Here is a 13184-nt window from a genome sequence, read left to right as displayed (position 1 = left end):
GATTTTTAATTTTTCAATTTTTCAATGTTTCATTCCTTCAAATTTTCGATTTGCAATTTTTCGTTTCGATTTTTTATTGTTTATTTTTGCAATTCTTTAATTTTTCAAGTTCCAATTTTGTAATTTTTGTCGTCCCATATAAATTTTTTCAATTTTTCGTTTCTTCAATTTTTTTCATTTTTCATTTTTTTATTTCTCCAATTTTACGACATAGAACTCCTTGATGCGAATCTCTTCGAGTTTACATTTTTAAAAATTTTAGTTTTTTGATTTTCCGACCTTTGGACGTTCCAATTTTTAGATTTTGTCATTTTTCGATTTACAATTTCACGAGTTTTTAATTTTTAATTTTATAATTTTTCAACATTTCGATGATCAATTTTTCGTTTTGGTTTTTTATTTTCTTTATTTTTTCAATTTTTCGGTTTTTCATTGTAAAATATTTCAGTTTTTTGATTTTTAAATTTTTCGGTAATCAATATTTCGATTTTTCAACTTTCGTTTTTTCAATGTAGATTTTTCGATTTTAAGATTATTCAATTTTTCGTTCGTCCAATTTTTGATTTACAATTTTTCTACTTTTCGTTTTAAATAAATAACAAAATTAATAAATATTTCACTTTTTGCAATTTTACGATTTTAAATTTTTTACATTTTTCAATTACTGGCTTTTATAACAATTCTTCAATTTTTCAAGTTTTCTATTTGCAATTTTTCGTTTGTTTTCTTTATTTTTTAAATTAAATTATAAAATTTTTGAATCTATATGGACACCCATTATTATTATTATTTTTATAATTTTTCGAATTTTCAACGCCTCGATTTTATAATTTTTGCTTTTCCATTTAAATTTTTTCAATTTTTTGTTCCTTTAGTTTTTCGTTTTGCGATTTTTCAATGTTTCAGTTTTTTGTTTCTTCAATTTTACGAGATGGAACTCTTCGATGTGTATCTTTTCCAGTTTTCATTTTTAAATTTTTCAATTTTCGATTTTCCAAATTTTGGATGTTTCAGTTTTTAAATTTTGCCATTTTTCGGTTTGCAATTTCACGAGTTTTTAATTTTTAATTTTTTGATATTAAAGTACTTCAATTTTTCGTTTCTTCAAAGTTTCAATTTCAATTCTTCGTTTCGGCTCATTTGATAAGATTTTTTATTTTCATTGTGAAAATCATGAAAATTAAAAATTGGATTTTTCAATTTTAGAATTTTCGATTTTCCAATTTTTCGTTTCTCCAATTTTTAATTTGAAATTTTTCTAGACTTCATTTTGAATATGCAATAATATTTATAATAAAAAGAAACACTTTTTCAGATTTACGATCCTAGAATTTTTCCACTTTTCAATTATTAGACTTTAAAACTTTTTCATTTATTCGATTTTTCAGTTTTCCGATTTAATTTTTCAATTTTTTAAAATTTCAATGTTACAGTTTTTCGACTTTACAAATTCGACGCTTCTATATTTCTATAATTTTTGGGTTTTTCTATTTTTCGATTCATTATTTTTTTTTTCTATTTTAATTTCTTCAATTCTTCGATTTGCAATTTTTTGTTTTTCAGTTTTTCGATTTTTCAATTTTCTTCCTTTTTTTAGTTTATCAATTTTTAGTTTTTCGATTTTTCAACTTTTCGAAGCAAAAAATGGAAAAATTGCAAAGTTATAAAACTGGAAGATAAGAAGTGAAAAGACGAAAAAGTATAAAACGAAAACTTTGACGAATCAAAATTGCAAATCCAGAACTTGAAAAATTTAACAAAAAATTGAAAATTCTAAAAAACGGAATATTTAAAGAAATCGGAAAATCGGATAACTGGAAATTCAAAGGCTGCAAAAATTAAAAATTTTTAAAAATTTTCGTTAACTTCAATCCTACGATTTGAAATTTTTCGGTTTATCGATTTTTCAATGGTTTTCGTTTTTTTTTTTGTTTTTCAGTTTTTAATTTTTCGATTTTTCTTTTTCGATTTTTTCACAATCAAAAAAATGAAAAAAATGGCAAAAATATAAAACTGAAAATAAAAAATGAAAGAAACGTAAAAGTATGAATTTGAAACTTTGAAGAATCTAGAAACTGGAAATCAAGAACTTGAAAAATGGATTAAAAAAAACTTGAAAAATCTAAAAAACGGAATATTGTAAAATCGAAAATGAAAGAAATTGAAAATTTTTTTCGATTTTCTACTTTTTCAATTTTGTAATTTTTCGTTTTTTCAGTTTTTCGATTTTTCAAGTTTACGTTTTTTTTTTGTTATTCAATTTTTAATTTTTCGAATTTTCTTTTTGATTTTTCAACTTTTCAAATCAATGAAATTACAAAATTGGAAAATTATAAACTGAAAAATAAAAAACTAAAAAGTACAAAACCAAAACTTTGAAGAATCTAAAAACTGGAAATCAAGAACTTTGAACAACCAAAAAATTGAAAAATTGATTTATTGAAAATTTAAAAAATCGGAAAATCGGATAACTGGAAACTCAAAGAAAAATTTTAAAATTTTCGTCGCTTCAGTTATTCGATTTGGAATTTTTCGATTTTCCACTTTTTCAATTCTGTAATTTTTCGTTTTTTCAGTTCTTCGATTTTTCAGTTTTTCGATTCTTTTTCGATTTTTCAATTTTTCGAATCAAAAAAATGAAAAAACGAAAAAGTGTAAAACGAAAAACTTTGAAGAATCTAAAAACTGGAAATCAAGAACTTGAAAAATTGAACAAACAAAAAATAGAAAAATCGGAAAAACGAAATATTGTAAAATCGGAAAATCGAATTTTTTTTTTTGATTTTTCAACTTATCGAATTAATAAAATTAAAAAATTGCAAAATAATAAAATTAAAAAAAGTATAAAGCGAAAACTTTGAAGAATCTGAAAACTGTAAATCAAGAACTTGAAAAATTGATCAACAAAAAACTGAAGAATCGAATTATTGAAAATAAAAAAATCGGAAAATCGGATATCTGGAAATCCAAAGACTGCAAAATTGAAAAATTTTAAAAATGTTCGTTTCTTCAGTTCTTCGATTTTCCACTTTTTCAATTTTGTAATTTTTCATTTTTTCAGTTTTTCGATTTTTCAACTTTTCGAATATAAAAAATAAAAAATTGCAAAATTCTAAAACTGAAAAACAAAAAATGAAAAAACACAAAAGTATAAAGCGAAAATTTGAAGAATCTAAAAACTCGAAATTAAGAACTTGAAAAATTGAACAAACAACTGAAAAATCGGAAAAACGGAATATTGTAAAATCGAAATATTGACAATTAAAGAAACCGAAAAATCGGATAGCCGGAAATCTAAAGACTGCAAATTTAGAAAATTTTTCAAATCTTCCTTTCTTCAGTTCTTCAATTTTACACTTTTTCAATTCTGTAATTTTCCATTTTTTCAGTGTTTCGATTTTTCAAGGTTTTGTTTTTTTTTACTTTTTCGCTTTTTCAACTGTTCGAATCAAAAAAATGAAAAAAATTGTAAAATTGTAAAACTGAAAAATAAAAAATGAAAAACGAAAAAGTACAAAACAAAAACTTTGAAGAATCTAAAAACTGGAAATCAAGAAGTTGAAAAATTGAACAGACAAAAAAAAATGAAAAATTGAAAAAACAGAATATTGTAAAATCGAAATATTGAAAATTAAAGAAATCAGAAAATCTGATAACTGGAAATAAAAAGACTGCATAATTGAAGAATTTTAAAAATTTTTATCGCTTCAGTTCTTTGATTTGTAATTTTTTGATTTTCCATTTCTTCAAATTCGTAATTCTTCCTTTTCTCAGTTTTTCGATTTTTCAACTTTTTCGGTCTTTTTTTAGTTTTTCAGTATTTAATTTTTCGAATTTTCTTTTCGATTCTTCAACTTTTCGAATCAAAAAAATGAAAAAAATTATGAAACTGAAAAATGAAAAATGAAAAAGTATAAAACGAAAACTTTGAAGCATCTAAAGATTGGAAATCAAGAATTTGAAAAATTGAATAAACAAAAAATTGAAAAATCGAAAAAACAATATTGCCAAATCGAAAAATTGAAAGTTAAAAAATCGAAAAATCAAATGTTCAATGTTTTTTCAATTTTTTATTTTTCGATTTTCTTTTTTCGATTTTTAATCTTTTCGAATTAAAACATGAAAAAATTGTAAAATTGTAAAACTGAAAAATAAAAAATGAAAAAACGAAAAAGTATAAAACGAAAACTTGAAAAATTGAACAAACAATAAAAACTGAAAAATAGAAAAAACGGAATATTGTAAAATCGAAGTATTGAAAATTAAAAAAATCGGAAAAATTTTTCTTTTTTTCAGTTTTTCGATTTTTCAATTTTTTCCGTTTTTTTTAGATTTTCAATTCTTAATTATTATCATTAAATGAAAAATAAAAATTAAGAAATAGGAAAATTCAAAAATGAAAAATTGCTAAATTATACCTACCTGCAAATCGAAAATTGAAGAAACGAAAAACCGAACATTTTGAGAGTCCAGAAATTGAAAAATTGAAAAACGAAAAATTGTAGAGTACTGTATAGTGAAAATATTTTGGGAGAGGATAAACTAATAAATTTTAATTAACCATTTACCATGATTACGATAAACTTAAAATGTTTGCAGGATTTCAGAACATTCGGTTCTGGAGTTTCAAAGTTAATTTGGAAAATATTGTTATACTATTTTGATTTTTTTTTTCAAAAATCTGGATGTCTAGGGTAAAATGTTCTACTGTTATAAAATTAAAAAAATATTGTAAATTTTCCAGTTGACGTCATCTCAATGGTGGTAGGAATAATTAGCTAAATTTGGTTAGCGCTATCCAATCTATGTACATCGTATTTCCACTGCACATAGAAGAATCGATTCAGTAGTTTTGGAGATTATGTATCAAAAATCGTCGAAAAAACACGAAAGTACAAGTCGCCCGAAGAACTCGATAGCTACTTAATCATCAGACAAACATTAATTTATAAACATCGATTTGCTAATCTTTACTTTCATTGATTACACGAAACCTTGAAGTGTCATTGTTCTTGAATCTTCCGTATTAAGAAGCTGAATTTTTATCAAATTTTAATCTGTCAATCATGAGGTCCAGGATTCAAGATAAGCGTTATCAAAACAAAATCAACATCACAAAAACTAAATTTACACCTTTAGTACACCGATAAGACTTGTTTTTTTTTTTAAGCGGAAACTTAAGGCTGACTTACCTGTATTTGTGCATGCTTGTGCATCTTGGCGGGTCTGTTGTGGGCAGCGGCTGCAGAAGCTGCGAAAGCACCTGCGGCCTTACGCGACATACATTGCCCCATGGGATTTCAGCAGACGTTTCTCTTCGAAACCTGTAACATTTAAATCTCAATCGGCATAAATTTACGAAAAATTCAATGAAAAAAGCACGAGAACCAAACACCAGGCTATGAATTAGTGGAAAAACGTTGCGGTCGGGAAGATTAAATAACCACAACATTGTCTTCAGCACACAATAGTTTGAAAGAACAAGATATGGTTACGATTCCGACTTTCGGTTTCGATTATTTTATTTTCATAAATTACATAATTCGAGTGAGAAAATTACATAAAACACATTGAATGTAAGTAATTCATTCTTGGTCGCTGTCTGCGAGAAGTAGAGTGTAAATAATGCATTTTAAAATTGGCTGGTTTAAATTTGTAAACATGTTAGATACAAATGGCTGCGTTTAGTGCGCATTAATATGCGGATTTCGTATTATTTTCATAGAAAAATGGCCAGGTTATAAATTCTAGACATTACTCCGTTCCGCTGCCTCGAGGGAGACAAGGCATAAACTAGCCATTAAAGTAAACGTTTCTATTTATCATGAAGTTATTCGAAAACTGATGTAAGTGCTGCACTTTCTTTTTCATCCTCATTTTATGTGCAACGTACTCGCGTTACCCGTGTTAATTTGCCCAATTAAAGATGGGTTTAGACGGTTTTCAAGATTTTATCACCTCCAACAACAAAAAGAAAGTAACTGAGTTTTGTATAGACACAAAGGAAGCAATCAAAGGAACGATTTATTTTATTTAGCAGACTACATTATATTGAATTAAGTGTTAATAACGGTACTAAAAAATCAAGCATCATATCAAAGTCGAAAATCTCTGCAATTATTTTAAAATAATTTGAATACTTGATTTGGATATCTTCAGAGAATATTGTAATTAAGCAGCATTTTGACGAGTTTTTAAAAAACAAAGTAAAAATACACTTCGTTCTACGTATGTCACGCACATGCCAAAGATTACTCTGGTATCTCGAAGAGAAAGTGGTCAAGAATAAAACAAAAAAGTCTCAACATAGCAAACATATTTCTAAATGGGACACTTATTCTTAGACGTGATATTATATCGACTCTGAAAAGACAGCATATGCAAGAATTTGTACGTATAATTATTACAAGCGCTGTAATCTGAATATTACAGGTTATTAATCGTTGATTAGCATGGAATTGAATTTTTATAAAGTCGCAACAAATGATGCATGACATCGCGATGGAATAAAACGGTGAAGTAACGAAGATAAAAAATACACAGGTAGCAAACACGGCCTAAAATATATCGCTTGATTAAATTGCTTCAATACTATCAAACTACATATTGTCGTAGGCAGTAGTACAAAAAATTTGAATCAACAGGTTGAAACAATCAATGCAGACCTGAACAACCACAATAAACAATTAAAACTGGAACGATTTTGATCAATTTTATATCACCTTGTACCAGAAAATTTCAAATGGTTGCAACAGTGTCGGATTGAGGATAGAGTTTGCTGGCGACATTGGCGTTTTGAAAATATTATGCTGTTTTTGGAATTTTAGAAAAACAAAGCTGGTAAAAAAATTGTACAAGGTTATTATGACAAAACATCCCTCAAGGTCCGATAAATTCCGCTTCTTGAAAAAATTATAATATTACATTCTGGGATTAGAATTTCCCACTTTTTTGATTTTTTAATTTCTCAAATTTACATTTTTGATTTTTCAATTTTTTCATTTCTGGATTTTTGATTATTCAATTTGTCGATTTTACAATTCCTTAATATCACAATTTTCCAGTTTCATAATTTTTCGTTTTTTCAAATTCTCCACTTCCAAATTTTTCAATGTTTTGTTTCTTCAGTATCTCGGTTTGTAATTTTTGGATTTTACAATTTTTTTTTTCAATTTTTAGTTTCTGAGTTTTTAATTTTTCGATTGTTCGATTTCTTCAAGTTTTTGATTTTATATTTTTTAGTTTCTCAATTGAAAAATCAAAAATTGTAATTTTTCAATGTTTCTTTCTCTGAAATTTTAGTTATTCAGTTATTCGATTTTACAATTTTTCGTTTTTCCCTTTCCTTCAATTTTATAATTTTTGGGTATTTTGTTTTTTCATTTTCTTTTCTTTTCGATTTTTCGATTTCATAACTTCTTTCAACTTTGGGTTTTTCAATTTTTTTGAATTTCTCGACTTCCAAATTTTTCAATTCTTCGTTCCTTCAATTTTTCGATTTGTAATTTTTAGATTTTTAACTTTCGATATTACAATTTCTCATTTATTTGATTTTTCAGTTTCTCAAATTTTAATTTTTTAATTTCCCAGATTTAAAATTTTTTATTTTTTCTTACATTTTTCAATTTTTTTTTTTCTCATTTTTGAATGTTTCGGTTTCAAAATTTTTCATTTTTTCAAATTTAATTTTTTCAATTGTTCAAATACTTTCCTTCCAAATTTTTCAATTTTTTGTTTCTTCAGTGTCTCGATTTACAATTTTTCAATTTTGCAATTTTTGGATTTTACAATTTTTGTTTTTTTTTTTCGATTTCTTAGTTTCTCAGTTTTTAATTTTTCGATTGTTCAATTTTTCGTTTCTTCAGTTCTTGAAGTTCTTGATTTTAATTATAATTTTTCAATGTTTCCTTTTCTGGATTTTATAATTATTCAGTTATTCAATTTTATAATTTTTGGTATTTTGTTTTTTCATTTCCTTTTTTTTTCGATTTTTCCATGTTTCGGTTTCATAATTTATTTTTCAACTTTGGGTTTTTCAATTTTTTAATTTCTCGACTTCTAACTTTTTCAATTCTTCGTTTCTTCATTTTTCGATTTGTAATTTTTGGATTTTGCAATTTCCGATTTTATAATTATTTCTCTTTTTTTATTTTCCACTTTTCAGTTTCTCGAATTTTAATTTTTCAATTTCCCAGATTTACAATTTATGATTTTTCAATTTTTCATTTTCTGGGTTTTTTATTATTCAGTTTTTGCGTTTTACAATTTTTACATGTCACAATTTTTCGTTTTTTCATTTTTTTTCATTTTCCAATTTTCTCATGTTTGAATATTTCGGTTTAATAATTTTTCATTTTTTCAAATTTAATTTTTTCAATTTTTCAAATACTCCACTTCCAAATTTTTCAATTTTTTGTTTCTTCAGTGTCTCCGTTTGCAATTTTTCAATTTTGCAATTTTTTGATTTTACAATTTTTTTTCAGATTTTTTAGTTTCTCAGTTTTTAAATTTTCTTTTGTTCAATTTATCATTTTCTCAGTTCTTGAAGTTCCTGATTTTTATTTTTCAGTTTCTCAATTGCAAATTCAAAAATTGTAATTTTTCAATTTTTGACATCACAATTTTTCGTTATTCCCTTTTCCTCAATTTCATAATTTTTTGTTTTTTTTTTCATTTTCTTTATTTTTTTTGATGTTTCGGTTCTATTTTTTTTTTCAACTTTGGTTTTTTCAATTTTTTGTTTCTTCATTTCTTCGAATTGCAATTTTTCAATTTCGCAATTCTTCGATATTACAATTTCTCGATTTTACGATTTTTCAGTTTCAGAATTTTTTATTTTTCAATTTTTTTATTTTTTCGTTCCCTCAGCTTTTCAAGTTACCGATTTTTATTTTTCATTTTCCGAATTTTTTAATTTTAATTATCCCGATTTTATATCACAATTTTTCGTTTTTTCATTTTATATCACAATTTTTCGTTTTTTCATTCCTTTACTTTTTCAATGTTCCTTTCGATTTTATACATTTTCTTTTATTCAATTTTTAAAATTTTCAATCCTTGATTTTTGCCAAAATCAGTCTCATCTGAGCAAGTGCTAGCTCCGCCCACCCACCCTTCTAGTACTTGGTAAGATAAGACTGATTTTGGCAAATGACATACCTTCCAAGAAAATAGAGGGTGGGTGGGCAGGGCCAGTACTTGCTAAGATAAGACTGATTTGGCAAATGTCATACCTGTGAGAAAATAGAGGGTGGGTGGGCGGGGCTAGTGCTTGCTAAGAGACTGATTTTGGCAATTGATATATGCTCCAAGAAAATAAAGGGAGGGTGGGCGGAGCTAGTATTTGGCAAGATAAGACTGATTTTGGCAAATGACTTCCTCTGGGAAAATGGGGGGCGGGTGGGCGGTCGTAGTTTTTGTTAAGGTGAAACTGATTTATTAATCTTGTAAGCAATTGTTAAATTTAAAGATGTCAAATTGCAAAATTCCATAGTAATGTGTTAAATTAAAAAATCTACCCGAAATGTGCAAAATATGAATTTGAATCTTTCAATTATCTGATTTTCGGATTTCTTTCATTTTCAATATTTTGATTTAACAACATTTCTTCTTTGCGGTTTTGCACTTTTTCGATGTTTCAATTTCTTGATCTTTACTTTTCGTTTTCCGGAATTTTTAATTTTTATTTTCTAGATTTCTTATCACAATTTTTCGTTTTCTCATTTCCTTTATTTTGTTAATGTTTCTTTCGATTTTATAATTTTTCGTTTACTCAATTTTTCAAATTTTTAATCTTTCGATTTTAGTACGTTTCACCCCACATTTTGTTTCTTAATTTTTATAAGATGCTTTATCATTTTTAACAGACCAATTTTGACGTTGAAATGGTTTTTTGTAATTTTTTATAAAAATCTCAGCGGTTTCTATATGAATCCGGCGAATCATGGTCAAAATCTTTGGAAATCCACAACTCTTTAAAAAATGACCTTAAAAATGGGGTGAAATATAAAAAAATGCCTATTAGAAAAAGCTTTTTTATTTTATATATGGCGTTTGCCAAAACCAGTCTTATCTGAGCACGTGTTAGCCCCGCCCACCCACCCCTATTTTCTTAGAGGATATGTGATTTGCCAAATTAAGACTTATCTTAGCACGTACTAGCAAATCCTACCCTCTGAGATAATAAAGGGCGGGTGGGCGGGGCTAGTAGTTAGTAAGATAAGACTGATTTTGGCAAATAATATATCCTCTGAGAAAATAGGGGGTGGGTGGGCGGGGTTAGTACTTGGTAAGATAAGACTGATTTTGGCAAATCACATATCCTCTGAAAAAATAGAGGGCGGGTGGGCGGGCCTAGTATTCGTTAAGATAAAACTGATTTTGCTCCAAAATTGGCCAGTTTGCTTAAAAACATGATAAAGTACCTTAAAATCGATGAAAAAACAGATGAAAAAAGCTTATATAGACGAAAAAAAAAAAAGTGAAGTGAAACGCACCATTTTACTTTCTACTGATTTCAATTTAGAAATTTCATCTAAAATCCGGTAATCCAATTGTTTTTTAACTTTGGATTTTTCAATTTTCAATTTCTCCGCTTCGAAAATTTTCAATTTTTCGTTCCTTCGTTTTTTCGATTTGTAATTTTTGAATGTTGCAATTTTGCGATATTACAATTTCTCATTTTTACGATTTTTCAGTTTCACAATTTTTAATTTTTCAATTTTTAACTTTTTCGTTTAGTCAGTTCTTCAAGTTACCTATTTTAATTTTTCATTTTCCGAATTTTTAATTTTTATTGTCCCGATTTTTTATTACAATTTTTCGTTTTTTTCATTCCTTTAGTTTTTCAATGTTTCTTTCGATTTTATAAATTTTCTTCTATTCAATTGTTAAAATTTTCATTCTCGGTTTTTCACTTCGTCGATTTTTTTAATTCTTATTTTCTAGATTTCGTATCACAATTTTTCGTTTTTTCATTTCCTTTATTTTTTTAATTTTTCTTTCATTTTATAATTCTTCGTTTATTCAATTTTAAAATGTTTATCTTTCGATTTTGGTACGTTTCACCCCACATTTTGTTTTTTTTTATTTATTATAAGGTGTTTTATGATTTTTAACACTCCAATTTTGACGCTGAAATCGTTTTTTGTATTTTTTTTTATAAAAATCTCAGTTAGCGGTTTCTATATGAATCCGCTGGAATCATGGTCAAGATCTTTGGAAATCCACAACTTTTTAAAAAATAACCTTAAAAATGGTGTGAAATATTAAAAAATGCATTAAAAAAAGCTTTTCATTCTATATATGGCGTCTGCCAAAACCAGTTTTATCTGAACAAGTGCTAGACCCGCCCACCCACCCCTATTTTTTCAGAGGATATGTGATTTGCCAAATTAAAAGTTACCTTAGCAAGTACTAGCAAATCTTACCCTCTGAGATAATAAAGGGCGGGTGGGCGGGGCTATTACTTGCTAACGTAATAGTACTTGGTAAGATAAGACTGATTTTAGCAAATCACATCCTCTGAAAAAATAGGGGGCGGGTCGGCGGGCCTAGTATTTGTTAAGATAAAACTGATTTTGCTCCAAATTTGGCCAGTTTGCTTAAAAACATAATAAAGTACCTTAAAATCGATGAAAAAACAGGTAAAACAAGCTTAAATAGATGAAAAAAAAATGTGAGGTGAAACGCACCATTTTACTTTCTGCTGATTTCAGTTTAGAAATTTCATTTAAAATGTCCGATAATCCAATTTTTTTTAACTTTGGATTTTTCAATTTTTCAATTTCTTCGCTTCGAAAATTTCCAATTTTTCGTTTCTTCGTCTTTTCGATTTGTAATTTTTGAATGTTTCAATTTTTCAATATTACAATTTCTCATTTTTACGATTTTTCAGTTTCACAATTTTTTATTTTTCAATTTTTCGTGTAGTCAGTTTTTCAAGTTACCGATTTTTATTTTTCATTTTCCGAATTTTTTAATTTTTGTTGTCCCGATTTTATAAATTTTCTTTTATTCAATTTTTAAGATTTTCATTCTGGATTTTTCACTTCGGCGATTTACTAATTTTTAAATTTTTGATTTTTTTTTACCTAATTTTCAGATTTCTTTCATTTTCAATATTTTGATTTAATAATATTTCTTCTTTGCAGTTTTGCACTTTTTCAATTTGTCGTTTCCTCAATTTTTCAGTTTCTTGATTTTTACTTTTCATTTTCCCGACTTTATAATTTTTATGTTCTATACTTTGTATCACAATTTCGTTTTTTCAGTCCCTTTATTTTTTTAATGTTTCTTTCGATTTTATAATTTTACGTTTATTCAATTTTGCAAATTTATAATCTTTCGATTTTGGTATGTTTCACCCCACATTTTGTTTTTTAATTTAGTATAAGATGTTTTATCATTTTTAACATGCCAATTTGGCGTCGAAGTGTTTTTTTTTTTTTTTATAAAAATTTCAAAGTCTGCGGTAACTGGAATAATGGTCAAAATTTTTGGAAATCTACAACTTTAAAAAAAAATAATCTTAAAAATGGTGTGAAATATTAAAAAATGCATTAAAAAGAGCTTTTTTATTTTATATATGGCGTTTTCCAAAATCAGTCTTACCTGAGTCAAGTGCTAGCCCCGCCCACCCTCCCCTATTTTCTCAGAAGATATGTGATTTGCCAAATTAAGACTTACCTTAGCAAGTACTAGCAAATCCTACCCTCTGAGATAATAAAGGGCGAGTGGGCAGGGCTTTTACTTGCTAACAAGTCTTATTTTGGCAAATCACATATCCTCTGAAAAAATAGGGGGCGGGTGGGCGGGCCTAGTATTGGTTAAGATAAAACTGATTTTGCTCCAAAATTGGCCAGTTTGCTTAAAAACATGATAAAGTACCTTAAAATGGATGAAAAAACAGGTAACAAAGCTTAAATAGATGAAAAAAATGTAGAAATTTCATCTACAACGTCCGATAATCCAATCCTTAAACCCGAGTTATTCACATGAGAATTGGATTTAAAATAATAAACAATGCTTTTGGAATCACCAAAAATTATATTTGGTAAATAGAAATTAAATCTGCAAAATTGTACAACTGTAAATGTTGGAGATGACGTCAACAAATTATTGGTAGGGATGGTTAGCAAAATTTGATCATCTACACGATATTCGTAATACACATAGTTCAATAT

General features: G+C 26.7%; 1 protein-coding gene across 6 annotated transcripts in view; it reads right to left on the bottom strand.

The window, feature by feature from the left end:
- The window catches only part of LOC135139719 (uncharacterized protein), a 93651-nt gene that overhangs the window by 79432 nt on the left and 1035 nt on the right, over nucleotides 1-13184 (bottom strand). For all 6 annotated transcript variants that reach the window (XM_064070022.1, XM_064070023.1, XM_064070025.1 and 3 more), the window contains one exon: nucleotides 5193-5324. In XM_064070022.1, coding sequence (XP_063926092.1) covers nucleotides 5193-5294 — 102 coding nt within the window. In that variant the 5' untranslated portion in view covers nucleotides 5295-5324. The remainder of the gene's footprint in view (nucleotides 1-5192; nucleotides 5325-13184) is intronic.

Source organism: Zophobas morio, unplaced genomic scaffold (genome assembly GCF_036711695.1).
Source record: "Zophobas morio isolate AGI-343-1 ecotype UQ-CSIRO unplaced genomic scaffold, CSIRO_AGI_Zmor_V1 ptg000033l, whole genome shotgun sequence".
NCBI lineage: Eukaryota > Metazoa > Arthropoda > Insecta > Coleoptera > Tenebrionidae > Zophobas > Zophobas morio.
This window is presented reverse-complemented; position numbering and strand designations above follow the sequence as displayed.